The sequence below is a fragment of the Scatophagus argus genome, chromosome 20 (genome assembly GCF_020382885.2).
Source record: "Scatophagus argus isolate fScaArg1 chromosome 20, fScaArg1.pri, whole genome shotgun sequence".
NCBI lineage: Eukaryota > Metazoa > Chordata > Actinopteri > Scatophagidae > Scatophagus > Scatophagus argus.
Genome location: NC_058512.1, coordinates 112,762 through 137,324, shown reverse-complemented (window position 1 = coordinate 137,324; position 24,563 = coordinate 112,762). Strand labels below are relative to the sequence as shown.

At 43.6% G+C, this 24,563-nt stretch overlaps 4 protein-coding genes across 12 annotated transcripts; 2 read left to right on the top strand and 2 right to left on the bottom strand.

The window, feature by feature from the left end:
• Positions 1 to 1,675: 1,675 nt before the first annotated feature.
• On the top strand, positions 1,676 to 3,391 carry rnf224 (ring finger protein 224). The gene is made up of 2 exons (XM_046375657.1): positions 1,676 to 2,603; positions 2,702 to 3,391. Exons 1-2 carry the CDS (start codon positions 2,361 to 2,363, stop codon positions 3,035 to 3,037), a joined length of 579 nt encoding a protein of 192 aa, XP_046231613.1. The 5' UTR covers positions 1,676 to 2,360; the 3' UTR covers positions 3,038 to 3,391.
• A 120-nt stretch (positions 3,392 to 3,511) lies between these two features.
• On the bottom strand, positions 3,512 to 12,666 carry pisd (phosphatidylserine decarboxylase). 7 transcript variants are annotated; one of them, XM_046375646.1, is made up of 10 exons: positions 12,595 to 12,666; positions 11,904 to 11,947; positions 10,532 to 10,668; positions 6,633 to 6,777; positions 5,823 to 5,957; positions 5,608 to 5,709; positions 5,205 to 5,328; positions 4,918 to 5,061; positions 4,642 to 4,802; positions 3,512 to 4,424 (listed from the first exon to the last, which is right to left on the bottom strand). In XM_046375646.1, the coding sequence occupies exons 3-10, from the start codon at positions 10,663 to 10,665 to the stop codon at positions 4,155 to 4,157; spliced, it is 1,215 nt and encodes a 404-aa protein (XP_046231602.1). In that variant the 5' UTR covers positions 10,666 to 10,668; positions 11,904 to 11,947; positions 12,595 to 12,666; the 3' UTR covers positions 3,512 to 4,154. The 7 variants fall into 7 exon arrangements, with proteins under 7 accessions (XP_046231602.1, XP_046231603.1, XP_046231604.1 ...); XM_046375647.1 differs by lacking the exon at positions 12,595 to 12,666 and adding an exon at positions 12,490 to 12,585; XM_046375648.1 differs by lacking the exon at positions 12,595 to 12,666 and adding an exon at positions 12,187 to 12,414.
• Positions 12,667 to 13,897: 1,231 nt separating this feature from the next.
• Positions 13,898 to 20,690, bottom strand: wu:fi75a02. Of its 3 annotated transcripts, none has more exons than XM_046375640.1 (11): positions 20,527 to 20,690; positions 19,696 to 19,812; positions 18,500 to 18,949; positions 17,778 to 18,258; positions 17,097 to 17,414; positions 16,899 to 16,922; positions 16,472 to 16,643; positions 16,113 to 16,201; positions 15,941 to 16,012; positions 15,725 to 15,855; positions 13,898 to 14,143 (listed from the first exon to the last, which is right to left on the bottom strand). In XM_046375640.1, exons 2-11 carry the CDS (start codon positions 19,802 to 19,804, stop codon positions 13,980 to 13,982), a joined length of 2,010 nt encoding a protein of 669 aa, XP_046231596.1. In that variant the 5' UTR covers positions 19,805 to 19,812; positions 20,527 to 20,690; the 3' UTR covers positions 13,898 to 13,979. The 3 variants fall into 3 exon arrangements, with proteins under 3 accessions (XP_046231596.1, XP_046231598.1, XP_046231597.1); XM_046375641.1 differs by lacking the exon at positions 13,898 to 14,143 and adding an exon at positions 15,419 to 15,645; XM_046375642.1 differs by lacking the exon at positions 18,500 to 18,949.
• A 600-nt stretch (positions 20,691 to 21,290) lies between these two features.
• On the top strand, positions 21,291 to 24,401 carry LOC124051879 (UDP-glucuronosyltransferase 2A1-like). The gene is made up of 7 exons (XM_046375643.1): positions 21,291 to 21,610; positions 21,882 to 22,371; positions 22,549 to 22,697; positions 22,808 to 22,939; positions 23,363 to 23,450; positions 23,574 to 23,793; positions 23,947 to 24,401. Exons 1-7 carry the CDS (start codon positions 21,353 to 21,355, stop codon positions 24,206 to 24,208), a joined length of 1,599 nt encoding a protein of 532 aa, XP_046231599.1. The 5' UTR covers positions 21,291 to 21,352; the 3' UTR covers positions 24,209 to 24,401.
• Positions 24,402 to 24,563: the final 162 nt, after the last annotated feature.

The window sequence follows — 24,563 nt, the reverse complement described above, 5'->3', positions numbered from 1 at the left end:
TCTGTTTTTATATTTGAGCTTCACCGTCTCAAACGTCTTTAAAATTTTAACAACATAACAAATCCCTCAGTTTGCTCAGTTAGAAATATGGGGAGAGCGTGCAGGACTCTGCTGCCTGCAGGTACTCAGCACCGCACAGGTAAGACTGCTCACAGGCTGATTGGACAAATCCAGACTTTCTCTGTGCGAGCTGTGACTGAACCTAAAGCATCACCACGGTGCTGATCAGCTTCGTGTCCACTCAGACTTCCTGTGTCAGACACTCTTCTTCTGCACAAACCAACCAATCGCAGGCCGCCTCCTTCAGTCCAGGTTGTGAGCTGTGAAACATATGAAACATATTCCAGCTAAAAGCAGCTCTGTTGGTGTAAATAAGATGAGAGGTCTGAATGCTGCTTCTGGTGTACATTAATAAGTGAATTTCTTTCCTGTTTGTTCCTGACAGCTGAACCCTGCAGAGCTCTGAGACTCTGAAGTCCACACTGAAACATCAGAATGAAGGTCTGCATTCAGATCCGACTCTGTCCCACACTGAGGGACATGTGGACGTCACTTCAGCACTTCAGGGTTTAATCAAATCAAAGTGTGTGTGCATTTTGAACTGATGGATGTAAATGTAATAATAATAAATAATCCAAATGTTATTCTGTGTGTGTGTGTGTTGCTAAGCAACCTCAGTCAGTCCACACAGGGCTGTAACCTGATAGGCTGACACCAGCAGCCAATAGAAACCTCAGAGCAGCTGCACTGGCTGATCGGGTTACAGTTCAGATTAATGTTTTTGTTATTAATATGTTGTATGATACAAATGTACTACTTTCATTACTTGATAAGTTATTGATTTATGTTCTGTCATTTATCAAAGTGTTTATTTGTTTGATTTGGTGTCTTTTTCTACTGAATACATTTGATTGTTTTTGTTTATTTTGTATCATTTATAGAGAAAATAGTTATATTATAGTTGACATTTGTGTAGTATGTTTTGTGCACTTAATATCTGTAAGTTGTATTTTCATGTATATTTTGTTACATTAGCTGTTGTTGTGTTTAAATCTTGAATCTGATGTGTAAAACGATTCTTTTCTGATGGAGTGACGTTCAGGCCGAGCGAGGCTGAAATATTGATGAAAGAGATTCTCTCTCTCTCCCCATCTGTCTTCTCTGCCTGAAGAAGAAACAAGAACGACAACAACGAAGCAACAGAGAACAACAGACAGAAACAAGAAAAAAAAAACAAGAAGAGACAAATACGAACAGGATGAAAAAGATGGAAGTAAATGAGAGAATAAAAGAAAGTTGTGAAGAAAAATAACAAAAAGAAAAACTGAGAATGAAAACAACTGAGAAAGAAAAAACATCTGAGAACAAATCAACAAAAGAAAAACTGGAGGAAATAAAAGACTAAAGAAAAACAGAGAGAGGAAAAAGGAGGGCAAGTGAGAAGAAAAGGGGAGAAAATAAACAACCAAAGAAAAGGGGATGAGAGGAGAAACAAAACTGGAATAAAAGACAGAGAGATGATGAAGAGTTGAAGAACGACAGGAAGAAAAGAAGACAGGAGGAAATGGACTGAACAAATGAGAAACAATAACAGACGACAGGACAGAGAAAAGAGTGAGCAATAAACAAAAAGAAGAAGAGAAGGAACAAAAAGGAGGAGAGGAGGTGTGATGTGAAGGAAAGAAGGACAAGACCCAGGTAAGTTCCTCTTTAATGTCCAATCAGAGCACAGCAGAAAAAAGTGTTTTTCTTTGAATGAAGAGACACTGACTTTGATCGGATGATTAGTTTTAATTGTTCAGAATCAGAATCAGAATCGTCTTTATTGCCATGTAAGTGAAGAGGTTTCACATTACTAGGAATTTGTCTTGGTTCAAGTGTTCAGTGTGAATCACAGACACACACAGAGCAGGTGAGGTGGACTAAAACATGATTTCAGCTTTCTGCACAGTGAGATAAGAATATGTCGAGCATTGTGTGGGAGTTGCAGTGGGCGGAGCAGAAGAGCTGCTCAGCTGCTGAGAGCCAGAGCGCTCTGGAGGAGACAGACAGAGCGCTCTGACGGCGCTCTGGAAGAGGTACATAGGAAGTTCTCGCCTGCGGTTTCTCGTTAGCTTACGGCCAATGAACTGTAAAGTCTTGAAGCCAATAAATTCTTGTGCAAGTAGCATGAGACGAACAGTCACTTTGCCCTCTGTGCAAACATAGTGTGAAGGTTCATGTGAGTTGAGATGAAGGATACGACAACACTATATTACAACAAAGCATCTGTTAAATTCTTATAGCTTCAACTAATAAAGTCAAAGTTACATCCTCTTACGCATGTCACATCTTCTTCCAAATGAACCCTGAACAGAAACATGTCAGACGACAGAAACAAAAAAGAGGAAGAGGAGGAGGATGAGGAGGAGGAAGTGACCTGCCAGCCCCTCCCCCCTGCCCCCTCCTCCATTGCCATGGAGACAATGAAGCGGCAGGACCTAGTGTGTATTGTGTGCTTTGGTAGCTACGACCTGATGACACGGTTGCCACGGCGACTGCACTGTGGACATGCCTTCTGCCAGGCGTGTCTAAAGAGACTGGACACGGTCATCAACGAACAGGTGACTGATGACATCATAAACACACTAACCCTGAACATGCTGTTTGTCACAATGAAAACAAGTGTTATCACTGAAATAAACGCTCAGCTCCTCCTCAGGTGTGGATCCCATGTCCACAGTGTCGACAGAACACTCCTCGACCCAGAGGAGGAGCGGCAGGTCTGGACCTGGACTTGGTCTCCTTCCTGGGAGTGAAGGCTCAGCAGGCCTGCACCTCCTCCTGCTCCCTGTCCTCCTGTAGCTCTGGCCGCAGGCAGGGGATGCCGGTTGGAGGCGTGGCGACAGACGGGAAGCTGTGGCTGGGGAAGGAGGTCACTGAGGACAGCTGGTCACATGGAGGCCTGGCTGAGCCACGCTTCCATCGCTATGGCACCTGTTGCCCACAGCCGTCCTTTTGGCTCTGCTGCTGGTTCTGCTGTCCGGGGAGGGGCTAGGACTGACCAATGAGTCTGCTGATTTTAGCCGCTTTCTGATGAGGTTCCAGTATAATTAACATGTGATGACTTACGCAAGTTTCATAATTTAATCAAATTTAGAAGCAAACACTGAAGACACATTACAAGTCAAGGTTATGCATTCAGATGCTACCTGTGTAAAGACCAACGTAAGTGTTAACCCACAAGTCAAATCAAATTGATTTACAACTGATGAGTTATTGTACTTATAATGATAATAATAATATTCAGTTAAACCTAAGAACCAGTGTGTTTCCATTACCTTGGAGTCTTTTTTATACAGAGAGAGATGCACTTCTTCCTCAGAGTCTGCCATGTTTCTACAATAGCCCACAGCAGACAAACCAAACGCTGAGAGGAGCTTTCAGGTTTACCTGAAGGCCATCGTTGGTTCACCACTAAATCCTACAGACTGGACCTTTAATTGTACAAGTGTAATAAAGACGAAGCTGCTGAGAAATAAATATTTATTCATAATTACATATTTTACAAAAGTAGAGAAGCAACAAACCATCAGTTTTTCTTTTGCTATGTCAATTTAACACATAGAAAAAGAAATAATGAACACCGTTATTATTTTTAACCAATCACAGGCATTTTGTTGAGTTTCCAGCAATCAGCTGCTTCAGATTTGTTTTTCTGCTCTGAGTGGACTTTTAACCACAAGATGTGGACAATAAAGCTTCAAACATTCAAACTTTCAGTGGACGGAGGAATGTTTAACTTCACTTTAACAGAATATTTGACTTGAAACAACATTTTGTAAAACATGTTTTTATTCTGTTGTGTGAGGAGTTTAGTTGTTGGTACAGTCTGATTAATGAAGTCTGCTTTTTGTTCTGGATTAGTTTTGTTAGTTGGTTCAGTCTCCAGTTGAGACAGAAAGGAAAGAACAGAAAGCAAGAGCAAGAGGTATGGCATTTCCCCGTTCACGAGGCACAAGGCATTCTGGGAGTATGAGTCATTGTCATAAAAGGATCTCTATGTGCTCCACAGCTTCTTAGTAATAGAGAACATTTTCCACAATGCCTTAAACTCTTAAAATTTGTCTCTGATTAGTCTCCATCATCAGGCCCCTCCCCATAAGTCTGGATCTTCAGAGGCTGCCAAGTCCTTCTCCCACTCTGATTCGCTGTCCTGGCTGCAGGGTGAAGCTAAAGTCTTTGGGAGCTTCGAAAAGCAAAACAATGGTGGAGCCGAGGTTGAACTCCCCGACTGCTGCCCCCTTCTGTAAGGTCACACCCCTTTCATCACCCGGGACCACACCTCCTTCACCTGCTGCAATTGAAACCTGGTTTCCATCGGCAACATACCTGCGGTCGTAAAAGGATCCTTTACTGTAGCGAGGAGCATTCGTCTGAAGCTCCTGAGAAGAAAAATGACAAGAACATTTCCATAATGAATTACTCAGATTAACAGACCGAATACTCACCCAACTAAAAGCACAAGGATCATACAGCGTGATTATTCGTTAAAGTTTTCCAGCTGATACTTCATAAACTGATAAAAAGAAAAACCTTCAAGATGGACGTACAAAATAGTTATACTGCAGTAGAAATCATAAAAACTCAACTCCCCCTCACCTGGTCGAAGTAAAGTCTGATGGAGCCGACGTTTGTGGCCCCGACTGCCGTTAATGAGAAGAAGCCGTGCTCCCATTGGCCAGTGAGCGCCACACGCTCATTAAGGCAAAACAGCTCTTTGACCAAACGAGCAATGCCAGGGTTAACGGACATTAATGAGCCTAGCGAAGAGCGAGAGAGAGAGAGAGAGAGAGAGAGAGAGAGAGAGAGAGAGAGATGAAAAACAGGTAGAACAGAGCAGACATCGGACAGGTAAACAGATGAAAAAACTCTCACCTGGGAAATGACGTCGAAGCTCCACCCTCCAGTCTGTGGGTGAATGGAAACAGTGATAGTCACCTGGAGCCAGGTAGACCACAACGTGGAAAAGGTCGTTATCAGGAGACGACAGGAGAAGGTCCCGGAAAGACAAAGAAGGGTCTAAAGAAAGAGTCAGATAGAGACATGAGAACCAAATCCTCTTGACTTGACGAACTCGACAGCACCCAAGTCAAGACCAGCAGGTCTTGACATTTCTAATTGCTCTGTTTTGTTGTTCAGGGTGGAATTAGGTGGAGTCCTACCGTTGCCCTGCCTCTTCTGTGGACCCAGGAAGTTCTCCAGACTGTAGGTAATGCCCTTCACCTGTTCCACCTCCGAGTTCTTTACCCTACCAAAGTGCAGAATCTTTCCATCGGCTGGAGAGATCTGACAGACAAAACACACTGTTCAATAACCTCTGATCTGATCATAACAATGCAGTCAAGCACTAAAGCAGTCGTCACACACCCTTCGACCAAACATGAATTTAAAACCTGAACGTGTAGTTTCAGGTTCAGTCTAATTCTCCTACAGAGAGACAAAAGGAAAAGTAGAATGCAAAAAAAGCTTGTTGTGGAAAAGGTGAAGGGAGGAATGAGAAACAAACAAACAAACACACAAAAAGAAGGGGAGAAACTAGAGGAGGATGAGGAAGAGGATCATTACCAGACAGGAGGAAGGGCAGAGTGGTCGGACTGCAGGTTTCAGACGTCGACGGAAAAATTCCCCCAGATTCCTGTAGTGATGCAAATCCTCCACCGCAGCCTCCTATTGGTCAAGACAGGGACAGACATGAAGTGGACCCCAACACGTTTAGAACTAAAACTCAGTAAAATAGACAAAAAACAAAAACGTGGCACAAACTGAAAGTCCATCCTGACCTGCATGTTGACCCCAAAGGTCCAGATGTAGAGGGAGTAGATGGGTTTTCGGAGCCAGGTGGGAAGCTCCACCCCATTCAGACGACCCCAAGTCCGAGAGAGGAGGCGAGTCGGGAGGGAGCGGTACAACGCCACCTGCAACACCAAACAGGAAGTTACATGTTAATCATTGTCACCTGGGTTTATAAAGGAAGGATAACACTGAAAAGTTCTGTTCTGTTCAGGAGAGCTGCTGTAGAAAGAGAAGGAGGTGAAAGAGGAGGAGTCGTGAAGGAAACTGCAACAGGATGAAGAAGAGAGAACACAAGCAAAGTAAAACATAAATGAGGGGGAAAAAGGAGACAAGAAATGAAAAAGAGAAGTTGAGGGGGGAAAGATAACTCATGTCAACGCTCCACCTTAAGCTTGACCTGAGCAGAGACCGTTTGTCCAGAGGAAAGATTCCATCACAGCAACGTTCAAAGTTCACTCTGTTTTAGCTCTCGGTCTTGTGAGGGGAAGATCTACCTGACACCTTTTATTCTTTAGATCAGCTGAAACTGATTCAGACAAGAAATGTGCCAAAAAAACTGAACCAGCAGCTGAAAGAGGCTACAACCAACCATCATCATCATCATCACAGACATTCGATCTGTTACTGAGTGAAGCTGCTGCACAGAGGAGGTGAAGCTGAAGATGTAAAGGAGGTAAAGAACAGAGCAGTTAAAAGATTAAGAGAAGAAAAAGACAAAATGAGGACATACATATATGGTCATTCCCCTCCCTTTTAGTTTCCTTGTCCAATGAGAAACCAGCCGCAGTCGCTCTTACCCGATTGGCCATTGGCCGCAGAGCGCTGGCAGACAGGACATAGCAGAGGAAGGCGATTGGCCGACGGCGCCAAGAGGTGGGGCGACACACGCCGCCACTAAGCGCACTCAGATGACGACGAAGAGCCAAGCGAGGCGCCTGGAGCCTGATTGTAAAGGTGAGATTTAATGAGATTTAATGAGTGTGTAAAGGGGGACGATAAGGAGGGACGCATGAATAAAAACCAAACAAAAGAGGAAAATCAAAACAAAAAAATCTTTCTGCCAAAAAGAGAGAAAAACTTGAGACAAAAAGTAACTAGAAAAAAATTAAGGCAAGAAAAAAAAAACATGATGATGCAGAGGACAAAGTTTGTCATTATTTCTCTTCTGTAACCTGACTGGCTGCCCTGGATTTGTCCTCTGGGATCATAAAAATATTCTATGTCTAAACAATGCAGCCAAACATCAGAAAACTAAAACACGGCTGCGTGCTTTGGGTAATGAAAACAGAAAATGAAAACAACTGAATGGTCCTTTAGCTCTTGTTTCAGTCCAAAAGTCCAAAAAGAAGACAGACGCATGACAACATAGAAATAGAGGAATACAAAAAAACAGGTGGACAGGTGTTGGAGGGGTCATGTGTGGGGTCACAGAGGACACAACGCATGGAAATATGCTACTAAAAGTTGTGTCTGTTATTGTGGTATAATTTCTATGTAAGTTGTGATGAGCTAAAGTTATAGTGTGCAATGCAATATGATAGCATGAAGCAGTCATGTTATGTTTCCATTAAGATTGAAAGAAAAGCAAGATACAGCTGTGTTAAACAAGTACAACTGTTTAAGGGCCTGTAAGCTATGGAAGGTAAAACTGTGTAATTGTGAAACTGTTTTATGATAATGAAACACTGTCTATGGTAGCAAGACACTGTCTATGTAACCTCATTATAATTACTGTGAGCCTGAAAAGAACATGTATTGTAATCCTGTATAAAACAATTATTTTTAAAAAATGGCACACAAAGAGGCCTGGAAATAATGGTGTCTAGTGCCAGCCGAAACTGGAAGGCAGCCCAGAGAGGAGAACTATTGGTGTAAACTGTGCTTAAGAAGCAAATAAAAAATAAATAAAGACAAACAGGTGCAAGATAAGGCTTGTGGAAAGTCCCAAGTAAACCCAGGGCAAGCTGACCTAATGGTGTAAAAAGTCCCCAACCAATCCATGGTGAAAAGAGAAAACCTAATGGTGTAAGAAACAAAGATGGTAAAGGGATGGACAATAGGTGTGGAAAGGTCCAAACCCTATTGTATATAATGTGAAGCCACCAGCCACCATTTTATTCGAGACCCTTCATGTGTACTCAGTGTATGTTGTGAACGGTTTTCCTTTTGATGCCGGCATTGAAGTCTTTGCTGCTCAGAATCCTGTCTCCTGTTGATGATTCTACTGGACTTCAAGAGAAGACTTTTCCTGAACAATTTGACACAGCTAAAACTTAGAATTTAATGTTTTGTGGCTCTGAGTCTTGGCTTTGAGTCCACACTACCTTATTAGCTTATCTCAGCCATACAGAGAACGTGTGTGTGTGTGTGTGCTCCTCCACTTCCTCAGTAATTGCCTATACCAGGTGAGACTCCACAACTGTGAAAGTCAACCGGTTTTCTGTGTGGATTGTTACATGAGGTGTGTGTGTGGCCTTGGTGCTCTTATTTTGAAAACTGCTGCTGTACAGGAAATGACTGAGCTGAGAGTTGAAGACAAAGTGAACATTTTGTATCTGAAGACATCATGAGGTCTCACACAGAACACCTGCAGGCTGTAACAGTCCACTGTACGACTGCACAGACTCTGGCTCCAAATGACATCACTCGAACAAGATGGCAGCACATATCAGGGATGTTTCACATACACTGAGTGGCACATCGGCTTCAGCAATGGCTGCATATTGTAAGTTGCATGTTCAGTCTAGTCAAAACATAACAGTCTCAGGTGGTCGGACACACACACACACACACACAAACACAGCACATAGTGCAGACATTAGGAGTTACAGGTTAGCACGTGTCGGCATGTTTGAGATGTAGTCATCGCACACGGTCACTGTCCACCCCTGTGTGTGTGTGTGTGTGTGTGTGTGTGTGTGTGTGTGTGTGTGTAAAGGAGGAAGAGGAGCAGACGCCAATGCAGCACACTGTTGCTAAGCTACAGTAAAGCCAGTATGCACTAACAGGGTTTCTAAGTGCTAACAGATTTTCTAGAACTTTTGGATAAATTTTCTTCTGGTCGGTTTCCAAAAAACTTTTTGTTTCTATCGTGTGCTATAATCTGGTGAAAAGATTCATTCATTAATTTAAAAGCAGTTCCATGTGTTCTTTGACCTACATTAAATCTGATTTTCCTAATATTCATTCATTCATAAATTATTCACATAAATAAAAGACTTTAGTTTAAAAGGAAACCGTTCAGTCAAACAAATCAAAAAAAAAATTGAAAATTGAAAATACTTCTAGACAAAATGAGTTGATCAGACATGCATGCAGACGTTCAGGCAGTCGTCTTCTTCTCTGAGAAGCTAACTGGGTTAGCAGGTTAGCATGGGATCAGCTGGAAAGAGGCTGACACAGGCTAAGCTAGGCTAAAGCTAAAATAGCTGACCTGTTAAGCTACCCGACACACACACACACACACAAGCGCTAATCTCTGACCTGGAAACCCCACCTCTCTCTCTCTGTTCTGTCTCAGTGTCTCTCAACCCTGCTCACAGCTCACATCTGTCTGTCTGTCTGTCTGCTGAGTATTTCGAGCTTCTCTCTTTTTAGCTATGATTTTCCATTTCTCACTTTTTTCCTCTCCCACCTGAATCGTGCTGTTGCTCTCGTCCTCACCCCTCTTCCTCCTCCTCCTTCATCTTTCACACTCTCTTTATCTCCATTGGTTGAGCGACATCGTCGCCTCACCTGCCGCAGCAGGTTGTGCTCCCTGCACTCGCCGCCATGACGGCGGCGGGAGAAGGACCTCACCATGAATGAGTGGCCGATGAGGCAGCGGAGAGAAACGGTCGACGACACATGCTGACGTTCACGTCACAGGTGGCAAGAGAAGAAGAGACAGGTGTGTTCACCAAGAGCACAGAAGAAGTGACACAGACAGACAGAGAGGGAGTTAATACTGAAGAGCTCCACCCCTCCCCCTCCCTCTCACAAAATAAATGTTAGTCATTTATTTACAGACTTTAAAATATCAATATCAATTTAATATGTAATAGTATTAAATGATGAAAGAAAAGTGATTTATTATACTATTTATTAATTATATTATTTTTATATTATTTTACAAAATATATTATTCATTTATTGCTAAATTATTCTTGTTGAAGAAGAAGAGCAAAATGAAAGAAAACAGCTTTTACAATAAAACTTCCATCCAATCCAAGCTCCTCTGTCCTGCCCGGTTACTGATTGACCAATCAGAACATGTACTCCCATCAGGAGACGCGCTGGGCAGTGAGGAGAGGGGGCGGGGCTTGAGTGAGACGCTGATGTATCAGCGCAGCGGGCAGAGTGACATCATCACTGTCACCTGAGCTTCGGTCCATCAGTCACACAGAGCGCGTTCAGGTGCGGCACTCATGACGTTTACATCAGCCCTGTTAATTGTTTACAGGCTTCTTCTTCACTGGTGTCCACGTGTCCATGAATGCACGAGAGCTAATAAGAATTTCAAAAACTTCAACAGACAGACAGAACTGTCGATTTTCTTGACTTTCTCCATCCTGAACATGGCAGGCGTGTACAACGAGAAGGTAAAAACTTTGGCGCAACAAGAGAGGAAGGAGAAAAGAATAAGAAAGAAAAAAGATGAAAAAATAAAAGAAGAAACAGAAAGAAGGGAAGCAGTAAAAGAGGAGCCGTCTCCTACCTGTGTGGGCGAGGCCAGAGGGGGCAGAGCTCCATCCTCTTGCTGACCCTTCCTCCTGTAGTGCTGGTAACCAAGGTAACCACCTCCTGTGGCCAACAGGAGGGGGAGGGGCCGGGGCCGGGGCAGGAAACCATGACCTGAAGAGAGAGGGAGCTAATTGGTCCAAGAGGTGTGACAGAATTCTGCTGGTTCTACCTTCATTTTACTGATTTGTTCTCTGGCCAGATGTTGGACTGGACTAAGATAAAATGTCTTTGCAGAGTTCTGGTGTGTGTTGTGCCGCTCACGGCTGTACTAACAACCACACGAAGCTAAACTTGTGTCTGCGACAAGCCGTGTTGAACACAGTGAGCAAAAAAGGACAGTCAGACGAGGAATCTAAAAGAATGTGGATGAAAAAGCCAAAATGCTGGTGTACGTTACTGCTCCCTCCCTCCATTAACCAGCTAATGTGCCCTTGAGCAATGCACTTAACCCCAGATTTGCTCCCCTCCTGTGTGTTTCAAAATATATATGCTGCCAATAAAGTGATTCTTGATCTTCTTTAGTTTTCCTCCCATCCCTCGACAGCAGAAGAAGAATCACTTTATTGACAGTATATATATTTTTACATACACACACTGAATTGGTCTTCTGCATTTGACCCATCCTTAGTTGAACACACACATGCAACACCCGGCAAATTCCATGCAGTGAAACACACACAGGAGCAGTGGGCAGCATCAAGCGCCCGGGGAGCATATTGGGGGGTTAAGTGCCTTGCTCAAGGGCACATCAGCCGGCTAATGAGGAGGGGGGGCATTTTTTTCATTCCACCACACCCAAATTTTTCCTGCCCGTTCCCGGGTAATTGAACCGGTGACCCTCCGATCACAAGTCGCTTCTCCAACCTCTGGGCCACAGCTGCCTCCCGTGGAAGGTGGAAGGTGGCATAATTACGTTGTCCTTCTTAAGGTTTAACAGGTCACGTTCTCACATATTAAATGGAGATTGATTGATTTGATTTGTTGCCATGGAAATCACTAGCTGTTTAGTGACAAGATGCACCAGAGGTCACACCCATAATTCACACAAGGCATCATGGAAAACAGGTTCTGCTGGTTCTACGGGTTTCACTGACTGAGCAGCACAATAACTTGAAGCAGCTGTTTGGTTTTATTTTGATATGTGAATGAATAAATAAAACCCAGAAAGTGTTGATATTAATACTCAGTAATACTTCAGAAGTACTACAGTAAATGTACAACATGTAACTGTAATATCATCCAGGCATTTTCTAAAAAGTCTTGATATCAAAGGTGTTTCCGTTCATTGGTTTTACTTGACCAACTGAGATGGAGTTTAGGAGGTGAGGAGGTGCAGACAAACTCACTGGTTTTCAGGCTTCGCTGCTGGCTGCAGCTCAGGGGAGAAACTCTGAAAAACAACGTATAAAGTAAAGAAAGTTTAACAAATAAATCAGCGCGGGTGAATGTCCGACCTGAGACCGACCTGACATCCATAAACCACACACAGGGTGACAGTCTTACCAACAACTGATTCAGAACCAGTAACACTGAAACAATTCTGAACTGAGCTTTATTTCATTGTCTAATGTTGAAAAAAGATGAGTGACCATCATAAACATGTTAGCTGTAACATGTGATTAATGTTACCTAAGCCGAAGCTTTCCTCACCTCATTCACACATTCGTCTCATGTCTAACGTCTGACATTTAGCACGCGGTCTGGTTTAAGGAACGATTAAATATTAACTTAATATAAACTTTGAACAGAGTCTGGTGCGGTCACAGGTCAGCCTGCTCCTGAACACACGCAGCATCACTAACAAATACGTCACAGTGTCATGACATTCCAGCCACGCAGCCGCAAAGTGAACACGTCACTGACTGATGTCGAGCTGTTCACAACAAAAACTATACAACTTTCCCTCGGAACAAAATAAAATAAAGTTAATACCTCGAAGTCACTGCACTGCACACTCTCCGCAAGGCCGCCGCCATGTTGTGCTTGTATAAGTGACGTGTTCACGTCCGGCGTACCACCGTACTGCAGTATCTTTACCTTCAGCAAGTCTGTCACGTTCCCCTTTCTTCACTGTGATTGGCTGACCTCTGTCCTCTGGAGCAGCTGATTGGTCAGGCAGAAGGCTCTCTGTCAAATTGAGGATTTTAACAAAAATCACATTTTTATCAGGGTTGTATTTTTATTTTGATTGGGGTTGTACATTACAGAACCTTTTCAGCCGATTTGTTGTGTTGAAGGTTTACTGCGTACAATTTAGAACGATCTTCTTATAGGAATAAAATATTCATAGCAATGTTGTCATTTTTATGTAACCTAAGAATCTGTGTCTTTTGCTACCCTACAATGAGCCGTTAATATCCTGAGGGAGCGGCTCCTCAGGCGGGGTCCGCCATGTTTCTAGAATAGGCCAGGAGTTCAGTGACCTGACCACTAGATGTCACTAAACTCCACACGCTGGACCTGTAAAGCTCCGAGACTTTACCCTCCTCTGTGCACTCTTGTAAATTCCAGTCCTGTTGTCTTCTTCTGAAACTGTAAGAGACACCAACGCAGTCACAACATGTCCGGCTTCAGGCAGCAGTGAGGCAACAACAGCGAGCTTCTTCTTCTTCTATGTTGTGAGGATGATGATGACCTGATTGATTCCTGATTGATTGACCTACATGATTCCCACAGAAGACTGAGGAGGACAAACCAGGCTTGACAGCATGATGATGACACTGAACCTGTGCTGGCACTTCAGAAACATCAATAAATGAATTCCACTTTGTAAACAAGTGAACACAAACTCCCACATTTATTTGCAGACCTTTAATACTTGAACCTGATCTCCGGTGTTTCTGGTGTTGATCAGTTCACACGTTCGTGCCGCTGTCTGTTGGCTTCGGGACAACCACATGACACAGTCAAACACCTGAAGACAAAGACAGGAAGTTGTTTCCTGAAAGAGACTTCAGCTCAGTCAGTGAAACCATCATTCAGCTGATCAATAATAACCTAACAATCTTCAGAGAGCAGAAACAAACTTTATTTGTTCCAAAAATAGACACTTCTCAGCACAAATATATATTACAATTTAAAAACTCTAAATACTTCTGATCTGCAGTACTCACACAGTACTGCAGCCGTACTCACAGTACTGTCTAAGTCAAACAGAGAAGCCTTTTCATAGTTCATGAAACAAACCGAAGATTTGTGCCCTTCTGTGGGCGTGGCCTCCTGACAGGTCACGTGATCATCCACACCGTTAAAAACAAATATTAAATATTTCCGAAAATTCACATTTTAAAAAGCCTACACTGTAAAAAAACAAAAAACAAAAATAAGTACACTGCAGAAATGTGGTAATGCAGCAGTAGCAGGCATGTTAGCAGCTCTGTTTATTTGGCCTTCAATCAGCTGACAGGAAATGATGTCACAGCTCACACATCCAGCCCCTGTTGTGTCAGGAAGTCTTCGAGTGCGCTCAGTCGTTCCACCAGCATCACATCCAGATCTGACTCGTCATCACTGGAGACGCCGCCATGACCATGTCGCCGGGCCACTGCCCGTTTCCTGGGCAACGTGACAACAGGAAGTCCTGCCCCTGAAACACATTTTTAATTTAGGATCTTTAAAACTTGGGCACTGGTTGAATTCTTGTTAGATTTTGTCTTATTATGTATTTCATTTTGAATTTAAATGATGAATTGCTTGTGGACTGAGTGCAGTCAGTGATTGGCCCATTCAGTCAACCAATTACTTACCTTAAGCAGACAACAGTGAGCTGCTGCACAATAATGCAATCAATTAATAAATAAAAAGCTGATCACAGGTGATGTACCTAAAAACAGCAAATAATAATAATAATGACAAAAATCTGATCATCTGAAATAAATCTCAGCGAACAAAGAAAAAACAGACAAAACTATCATTTAACGTTTGTCTTATTACTTATTAATTAAGGACTTTGTGCGTTTCTGACTTCACTGTGTTTTCCAATTGAAAATCCATCAATCCATTTTCTATACTGCTTATCCATCGGGGTCGCGTGGGGCTGGAGCCCAGCTGACTACAGGTAGGAGGCAGGTTTAACCTGAAACTGGAACCCTCTAGCTGTGAGGCGGCAGCGTGGACCAACTGAACATATTCATGTTATTTTGTGTAGTTACTGAAGTGAAACTGTGAAGCCTTTTTCTTATTGCTATTGATCATCATTCATTCATTGCCTCAAACATTCCAGTTCAGTTTATTTGAGATTGGTTTTATTTAGGAATTTTAAATCTTGCTTTATCAATAAAATAAAATTATTAAAAACATGTTTTTACACTGCTGAGCCTCCTGATTATTGATCACAATTGGCAGATTACTGAGAACAGGAGGAGCACACAGTACTTCTAAGGACAGTCTGTCCACTCCCTATTAAAACCCATCACTCCGAAAACTGACTGCAATTCACTGAGGAAACTCGCGAGGTCGTCCTCAAAGAACTGGAGTGAAAGGAGCTAAACATAACAACAAAAAATACTACAGTCCGTTCGTTTTTCTTACAGGGCAGACGGTTTTGTCCATAAAGAGCTAGCATTCTGCTAATGTGTGCTGATTGGTCGGTTAAAGATTTATGACCAGCAGCGATACATTACTGTAGGCTAACTTAAATTATCATTACGAGAACATAACCACAGTAATGCGGTTTCGGTTTTGTGTGTTATGGTCCTTATGTGTTTTCCTAACGAGAGCTACAGCAGACGTTAGCAGCCTGGTTAAAACAAAACACAAACTTAGCGTTTGATTGATGCGTGAAACCAAGCTGGCGCGTAACGCTGCAAATACTTAATAGTACAGAAAGGTATTTCATCACAAAAAAGCCAGGAAATTTTAATCTAATAGAACTGTATTTATTGTCTCTACTGCTCACACTGAAATCAGAATGAAAACTGGCAGAAAAATTTATTTACTCTGTAAAAGTTACAGCTCCATAAGCCCCCATTCATTTTGGACGACCTCGTGAGTGTATGAGAGTGAGAGCTCTTCCCTTTAAGAATTTCTTTGGAGGAGGAGCAGCAGGGAAGAACCATCTGATGTTTTCCTGAATTTTGCAGTCCCAGACTGTAAATAACCAAAAGCAGGAGCTCAAGTTAAGAACTCAACTGAACTGAGCCGAAATGAACTATGTTTCCCAGCATACCTTGCGGCCTCTTCCTCTTTCTGGGCTGAGTGAAGTCAGGAAAGAGAAGAACTCTGCGCCTCCTCTGCTGGCCAATCAAGAGCAGTACTCCATCCTTCTCCCGTGGCTCCTCAAAGATTGTCTCCAGACTCCTGCAGGACAACAGCAGGAGATGCTGGGATATGTAGTCTGGGCACTGGATTTCTACACTCTTGATATGGGATTTGTAGTTTTTACCTGTTGTTGGTGGGGGATTTGTAGTTCTTGTTGGTGTAAATCTCCTCCAGACTGAACTCTTTTTTCTTCAACCTGGAAAAGTTATTTTCATCCTTTTTAATGTTTTCTTTCTACATAACAATTTTCTGTCATCATTCTCTTCCCCTTTATGCCCTGCACGCCTCCTCCTGACCTTTTGACCTTTGGCAGTCCCATTGGTGTGAGTGGCGTTTCACGTGGCGATGCCCGGCGGATGCGTATCTGTGAGACTCGTTTACCACGCTGAAAAGAAAATATACAAATCAAAAAGAGAGAAATATTTCATGGCGACCAAGCTCCATCAGCGGGATCTAAGAGTGAGATTTACTGGACAGAAAATTCTGAATTATTTTGAGAAAATGAGCAAAAAGTGCATTTCTAGATATTCAAATACTGACAGAAAAGAGAAAACAAGACTGATGAAAAACAGTAGTAAATAATTAAAGTAAATAATTAACAAAAAATGAATATCAAACAAAAAACATCAAACAGACTCTTTCTGATTGCTTCTACCTCTCCATTCGTGCTGAGAAACTCAGAGCCTGCTGCTGACTGGCCAGTGGGGAGCACAACAGACAGTCCATTGGCTGAACATGAAGGCAGGGGCAGGGCCCGTCGTCGTGGGAAACGAAGGCTCCGAGAGCTGTGATTGGCCCGCTGCTGACGCTGGGCAGATAAAGTTGGGCTGTGACACACACACACACACACATCACATAATTTGAGATTTCTAGTACTCGAGATAAAACTAAATAAAACTTTAAAGAAGTATCTGATGGCTGGCATACAAAAATCAATCTGACATTAAAGTAAAGTTTATCAATAGCATAAACAACATAAAAAGTAAGAAAATTAGGAAATTTAAAACAATTAAATGATTAAAATGATGAAAAAGGTTCAAATCCAAAACACTGGATGTAAAACTGTTTTTTATAATGATTACCTCACTGAAGGCGACTGCACATAACTGCAAAGACAAACAGTGAAAATTTCATTTATGTTGGCAGTCTATCTTAATAATACCTGACACTTAAACAGATTCAGCATAATGAGACACACAAAAGCTACAATGAGCTAATCGAACTTTAACTATTGATTACCAACATTAATGAGGGTCATGTAAATACGAGAGCCAACCAACCAGTGGTCGCTGCTCAGACTGGGTGGGGCTGTCCAGTCTTTCAGAGGCCTCATGGGACTCCCACAAGCTCCGCCCCTCACTGACACTGACATCATGTCCACGGCAACTGCTGACAGCCGCAGCATGGAGGCAGGGCTAAAGGAGGAGAAAGAGCAAAGCCGAAAGCAGAAAGCATTGTGGTTGGAGGAGAGGTTTTCGGGAGGGGTGAAGACAGAGAACTGCCATTGGCTTGAAGAGGGGCTGAGTGTCTCTGATTGGCTGCAGGTCTGAGCACTGTCGGCTGCCTGCAGGTCACGCAAGGCGTTCTGGGAAGACGAACTGGAGATGAGAAAAGATGAAGAAATGTAAACAATTTATGAAGAAAAGGCTTTTCTTGCTAGTAAGTAACATATCTTAACACTGAATTTATAGTCCTCTAAAATAAATTACAGCATAATTAGCATCATTTTACATGAACATAAATTATTATAAATTATGTGTCACACCTATTATAAACTGTACATTTCTAGGATTTATATAAATATAATTCTAACAATTGTAAAATCATACTTTCAATGTATTTATAACTTGATTGACTAAAGGATAACTGAAATATTATATTGTTTTTTTTATTGCATAATCTTTTGAATTCAGATCTTTATTTAAAAAGATTAATAGTAAATATTGTCTTAAGACACTCACCTGTGTAGCAGCAGTGATGCTCTGCAGCCATTCTGCCTGATGACACTCAAGGCCTTCTCTGATTGGCTGGTTCCCCCCTCCTCTCTTCTTCTGTGTGTTCTGTGGTTGAAGCTGTGCAGAGTGAGCGGCACTTCCTTCTCCTCTGTTCCTCCTCTGAAGGACACCACCATCTGACCCACAAACCTCCCAGCACCCTCTTCTTTTCCTTCTTCTCTGTTTTCTGGAGAAACATTTCTTCTTCTTCCTATGTGGTTCTTCCTCCTCCTTTTTCTCTCCCTCTCCTCCCCCTCCCCCTCCTCCTCCTCTACTCTGCTCCTCCTCCTCCTCTGATCCGACTGGCTCAAGCTAGAGGAAAGAGGAGGTATGGTTGAGTCCTCGCTTTCTGATGATGATGATGAAAATGATGAAGAGGAGGTGGTAACAGGTGAGAGGTGGGCGGGGGTACACGAGGAGGTGGATCTGAGGTGGAAGACAGCCAATCCTAAAGGAGAATAAAGAAAGAAAATCAGAGATGACTGAAAAACAGACAGGAGACTCAGTTTACCCCAACCTCCGACTGGGCGATCGACTTGGTACTGGACTCGATCAACGGCTCAGTGAATAATCTGTGTACATGAGTCTCTGTGACTAAATACAGTTTGCTGCTCCCCTACAGATCACCACGGGGAGGAGGAGAAGGAGGAGACAAAGTGAAGATAAAGGAGAAGACAGACAAAACCTACCAGGTGAGGAGGTTGCTCCTCCTTGTTCTCCTCCTCTCTGCCTGCTCCTCTTCTTCCTTGTCATCCTCCTGGTCCTCCGCTCCAGAGCATCCAGACGACGACCGAGGGAGGCCAGAGCTCCTCGCAGGAGGCGCCGCACCTCCAACCGGTGAGCTGAGAGGAGGCGAGGCAGGAAGGAGGAGCAGGAGCAGCAGGGAGGGGGAGCAGGAGGAAGAACCGAAGGAGCTGTAGGAGAAGGTGAAGAGACAGGAGGAGGTGGAAAAGGAGGAGGAGGAGTAGATAAGACGGATGAAGGAAGAGGAGAAGAAGAGGAAGAAATGTGAGGGGTACAGGAAGGCGGGAAGACGGCAGAAGGTGCAGGAGGAGAAATGAAAGACGAGCTGTGATAAAGGAGAGGAGGAAGAGGAGCAGAAGAAGGAGGCCCAGGAGAAAAAGAGACAGAAAGAGGTTCTGGAGAAGGAGGAGGTGGAGTAAGGAGGGAAGGAGAGACAGTAGGAGAGGACAAAAACAGATGAGAAAAATGGGAAGAATAGGGAAGAGAAACAGAAGAAGTGGCAGGAATGATGGAGACAGGAGGAGAGGGGGAGGAAGAAGAGAGAGGAGGGAGAGAACAAGGAGTTAAAGAGGGAGGACAAGAATGTACAATACAAGGAGCAGAGAGAGAGAGAGAAGGAAGAGCAGGAGGAGGGGGAGCTGGGGAAAGGAGGGATGGAGGGACAGCAGGAGAGGAAGTAGAAGGAGGAGAACAATAAGGAGAAACAGCTGGGAGATGAGTAAAGGGAGCAGAGGAAAGAAGAGAAGGAGCAACAGGGGGGGGAGGACAGACAGAAGAACGAGGGGGAGACCGGAGGAGACCAGGAGGAAGAGAGGAGAAAGAATTAGATGAGAGAGGTGGTGCAGGTGGAGGAGTAAAAGAGGGAGAGGAGAGGAAGGAGGGCGGAGGAGTTAGAGAAGGAGGAAAGGAGGAAGAGGAAGCACAGGGAGGAGGAGGAGGGGAAGGCGAAGAGGAGGAGAAGCTCCAAGGAGATGCAGGAGGAGAGAAAGCTCCTGAAGGAGGAGAAACAGCAGTTAATGTTCTGTGTCTAACATACAAACTACTCGACATAAACATCATTAACATTTTACAATAAAAGACAAATCTAATAATGCAACTCTGATGTAAACATATGCAAGAAAAAACAAATGAAAACAAGCACCTGTTTGAATCTGGCCATCAGCCAATGGGTGACCAGGAGGTTGAGCCACACCCACCAGGCTCCGCCCCCCGTCGTCACCGTCAGTCAGCGTGAGCGGTCGCGTGAGCATGGCCAACACTGAGAGTAAAAATATGTGTCAAATCATGAAGGAAAAAAAATGGGAAATATAACTTTAAAATATTTCATTTAACATCTTATAAGTCAAAATGAATGTTATTTAATATGAAACATTTTCATTTAATATTTGAAAATTTCCAAAATATTATTACTCTTATTGTCAATGCAAGGTATAAGGTAAAAGGTATACTTTTTTAAATGTAACCATGTATTCTTTTGAAACTATTTCTTTGAAACGTTTTGCAAAAGTATGTTAAAATGGTCTTCGTGAATGCGTTCTGGTATCACTAAATAACACAAATGGGGAGAAAAAGCATTGGAATTGTGGACATAAAACAAGATTTTTGCTTTTTTCATCAAAATGAAGTCAACAAAAACATTTCAGAAAAAAAAATCTCATGTATTCTCGCGAGGTTTCATCCATTACAAATCCCAGAAATATTCCAGTAAATCTGAACCCGTTTCACCGTAATCTGATTAACGGATGATTTTGCTGATTTAATTTCGTCACAGCAGGATTTTGAGTGACGTAACACAAAGGGAGACTGATAGAAAGTGAGAATATTTGCGGGTCGAAGTGAGGATAAAACGAGATTTGGGGGAAATAAAAGGAAAGTGATCGAGCTAGCAGCGGCTAGTTGCCGTTAGCAGGCTTTACTGTATGTGAAGCTGTTAAACTGGGATAAACTGGCACAATTTAACGGGTAACTTTACCTTTTTCAAGGCCCGCGGGTCCGTTAGTCCGTTAAATCCTTTTAAACCTCATTTTGAGCAGGTTACTGGCTGGAAAATCCGAATCTGTTCGGCATTTCCAGAGGAATCGGCATCCCTGTTATCGCCGTTGACCGGTGTCAAGAGGACAGACTCTACACAGATACAATTTCCGTTGGAATATCAAAATAAAAGATCTCGTGATGGGATAGCGGAAATGAAGTGATTTTTTTTTTCATCTGCTGGGGATTATTATCAAACTCTCTAAATATTTTTTCAGTTCATTTATTAGTTTGCTTTTTCTGCATGCAGAGCCTAGCACAATAAAGTTTTGCCATCCATGCAGTTAACACACAGGTATCAAAATCTGTAGGCTATGCATGTGTACTTCAAACACACCATCAACAGAAGTAGAGTTAAAATTATTTTTCTAACAATGTCCAAGCAAATAAACAGAACAGTGAGGATAAATCTACTACAAACACACATCGGTGCTTTTGTGAGTAAAACATCAGTGTGCTGCATTTTGTGATTTGTCTTTTCAGTGGCTGGTGGATTTTAGTGGTGTTTTAAGTCATGATTTGTGTGATTTACTCTGTTTTATGTGAGAATTTATTGTGGAGTTGCACAGCAGATTTCAAGTGTGTCTGACACTTTGACTGTCCGTCTTCTGAACACACACTTGTGTGTTTACAAGTGTTGGTGCTGTGAGTTTTTGTCCAATCAGAGTGCAGCCCTTATCTCTAACTGACCCCTGATCAGTTTAGACTTTGGAGTTTTGTGTTCCAGCTGTTTTCAGAGCAGATTTGTGTTTATTTTCTGTTCTGTCATGCAGGTTTTCTCACCTCCTCCTCTTCTACTTCTTCCATCTGTTCTCTTGTTCTTCCTCTATCCTTACACCCCAGCTGATGGCGGCCACGTTCTTGTTTTTCCCGGCGAGTACAGCCACTGGTTAAACATGAGGAGCATCATGGAGGAACTCGTCAGGAGGAATCACTCTGTCACCGTTTTAGTTGCTGACGCATCGCCATCAGTCAATTACAACAACAGCCGTGATGCCACCAAGTTCAACTTCCTTGTCTTCAAGGTGATGTCCGACTCAAACATGACATGACGCGATGCGCGGGATCTTCCTAAAAGAACTCATAGAAAGTCGGTCACCAGCGTCTGCCTGGATTTGATTATTTTCTTGTTATTTTGCTGCATCAGGATGTTTCAGTCACATTCAGCCTGTCAAATTGATTCTGTGTTCACACACCACAGCCCTGCTTCTTTCACTGCCGACCATTTCAGCGACTCTGACTGCAGTTTAAACTGACTTTTCTGATGTTTGTGGTCTGGTTTTTCTTCCTCTTCAGGTCCCGTTCAGCAGAACCGCACTTCACGGCCTCACTCTGGACTTCATCCACTTCTTCATACACGAGTTTCATGTCTCATCTCTGCTGAAGACGTTGTGGAAGATGAGTGATTGGCTGCAACGGTCGATCGACTTGGGGATGCGTCAGTGTGACGCCATGTTGAAGAATGAGCAGCTGATGAAAACTCTGCGGGCTGCTGCGTTTGACGTCGTCCTGCTCGACCCGATGGTGATGTGTGCTGACCTGGTGGCAGGTGTGCTCGATCTGCCTTTCGTCATTTCGCTTCGCTTCTCGTTTGGCGGCGTACTGGAGCGTCACTGTGGCCACGCGCCGGCGCCGCCGTCCTACGTCCCACCCGCTCCGCTGCCATACAGCGACCGAATGACGTTTGTGGAGCGGCTGACGAGCGTGATGACATATGTGTGGACATCCGTGATGAGCGAGGTGTTCTGGATGCTGACACTGGATAAATATTACAGTGAGGTCAAAGGTCAGAGGGCTGGGCCAGAGAAATAAAACTCTCTCTCCTGCATTTCCTGTTTTTCTCCAGCTAATAAAGTGCAAATACCAAGAAAGGATCTGAATTAAAAAGTAAAAAAATCCTGAAAAGATTTTACTGACTGGTTCCTTCAGAATAAGAGCCCCATGTTGCTGTCCCTGTGAACAGGAACTCCCAGCAGCGTGTGCCAGAGTCTGGGCAAGGCTGACATCTGGCTCATCAGGACCTTCTGGGACCTGGAGACGCCGCGCCCGATTCCACCTAATTTCAAATACGTGGGCGGTCTGCACTGCAAACCAGCCAATGGGCTGCCACAGGTATGAGTTCCACTTCCTGTTGCTCTGAGGACTGACAGGAAATTTTATTTTGAACAAATACTTCAAAATTGATGACGACGATGATGCAACGAAGGTGTCATGTCTTTCAGGAATTGGAGGTGTTCATGCAGAGTTCAGGTGATGCCGGCGTGGTGGTGGTTTCCTTCGGATCCATGGTAACCAACCTTACGACAGAGCGTGCTGATGTCATTGCTGCCGCCTTCGGACGAGTCCCACAGAAGGTCAGAGAAAGATGTGTTCGGAGACATCAGGAAATCGGGACTGCCGGTGAAGAAACAGAAATCTCAGTTTATTCTTTCTATATTTATAGTCGATATGTGTACGTTTATGTAGCAGGAGGAAGGCTGTTTCATTGCTCGGCGTACCACACATACATGGTTGTAATGACAATAACAAACTCTTTGGCCTTGTGATCGGTCAGATCGATCAGCACACTTCGTTTGTGGTGGCTGATGATGTGGAAATGAAGTGTGAAACAGAAACTTCCTGACAACCTGATGAAATGAGATTCGCACGTTGATCTCAGACTGTTTTCAGTCTGCGTCCTGTCGCAGCTCCGTTTGTCCTCTTCAGGTGAGAGCCGATGACTTCCTGTTTGAACTGTTCATACAAATAAACGTGTCACGTTGAACCTTTGTGTTCAGGTGATTTGGAGGTTCAGTGGAGAAACTCCTAAAACTTTGGCAGCAAACACGAAGCTTTCTGATTGGATACCTCAGAATGACCTGCTGGGTACAGACACAAACACAGTTTGTGTTTCTTTCTGACACTGAATATTAGCAGAGAGAAATTTAAAAAGAATAAATTAGATGTTTTGCAGTGCTTTTATAATAAAAACAGTTTCCTATCTCTCAGGTCACCCAAAGACCAAAGTGTTTGTGACGCACGGCGGCACCAATGGTTTGTACGAGGCCATCTATCACGCTGTGCCGATGGTTGGAGTTCCGCTGTTCGCCGATCAGTCTCTTAACCTCGCCCGTCTGAGCCGTCAAGGCGCTGCCATCGTCCTCGACTTCAACCGTCTGACATCTGACGAGCTGACGGAAGCGCTCCATGCCGTCATCAACCAGCCGGGGTAAAGGTCATGTGACAGGAAGCTTCAATTTTAGGATTTCTTGTATATTCAACGTTGTCAAATTAACTTTATTATTTCCTGTCTTTCACCACATTCCTTCAGTATTAAAGTAGTAATACCAACGTTTCCCTTAATTTTTCCCATGATGCTCAGCTACAAGTCCAGCATGGAGCATCTGTCAGCACTGCACCGCGACCAGTTGGTGGCGCCACTGAGCACCGCCGTCTTCTGGGTGGAGTTTGTGATGCGACACGGCGGAGCACGACACCTGTGGCTGGCATCACATGACCTGAACTGGTTCCAGTATCACAGTGTGGACACCTGTGCCACCCTGCTGATCGCCATCCTGACCGCCATCGCCTTCTGCTGGGGGGGGCGGAGCTGCTGCAGGCAGCTAAGAGAGAAGAACGACTGACAAGTTATAGTGAGGACTTGCAAACGTCCATGTTGTGTTCATATCGCTGCTGCTCCCTCACCAGCGGGTGACGTAGGCATTTCCTGTCATCTTCTCCTGAACAGATATTTCTCCACGTCGATGGAAAAGATCAGAACATCCAAGAAAGATTTCATGAAAAGCTTAATGAGACATTAAAGCTCTGATCCCTGTGGTCTGTTCTGTGGTGTCAACTTCACTACAGCCTGTTGACAGCAACAGACGGACTGTTAATCAGGCATCTGTACTTTCACTTTCCGCAGTATAGCTGCCACTCAAATACTTCAAGGGTTTCCGTTTATGATACAGGGTTTAGTGTCATCAAACCAAAGTAATC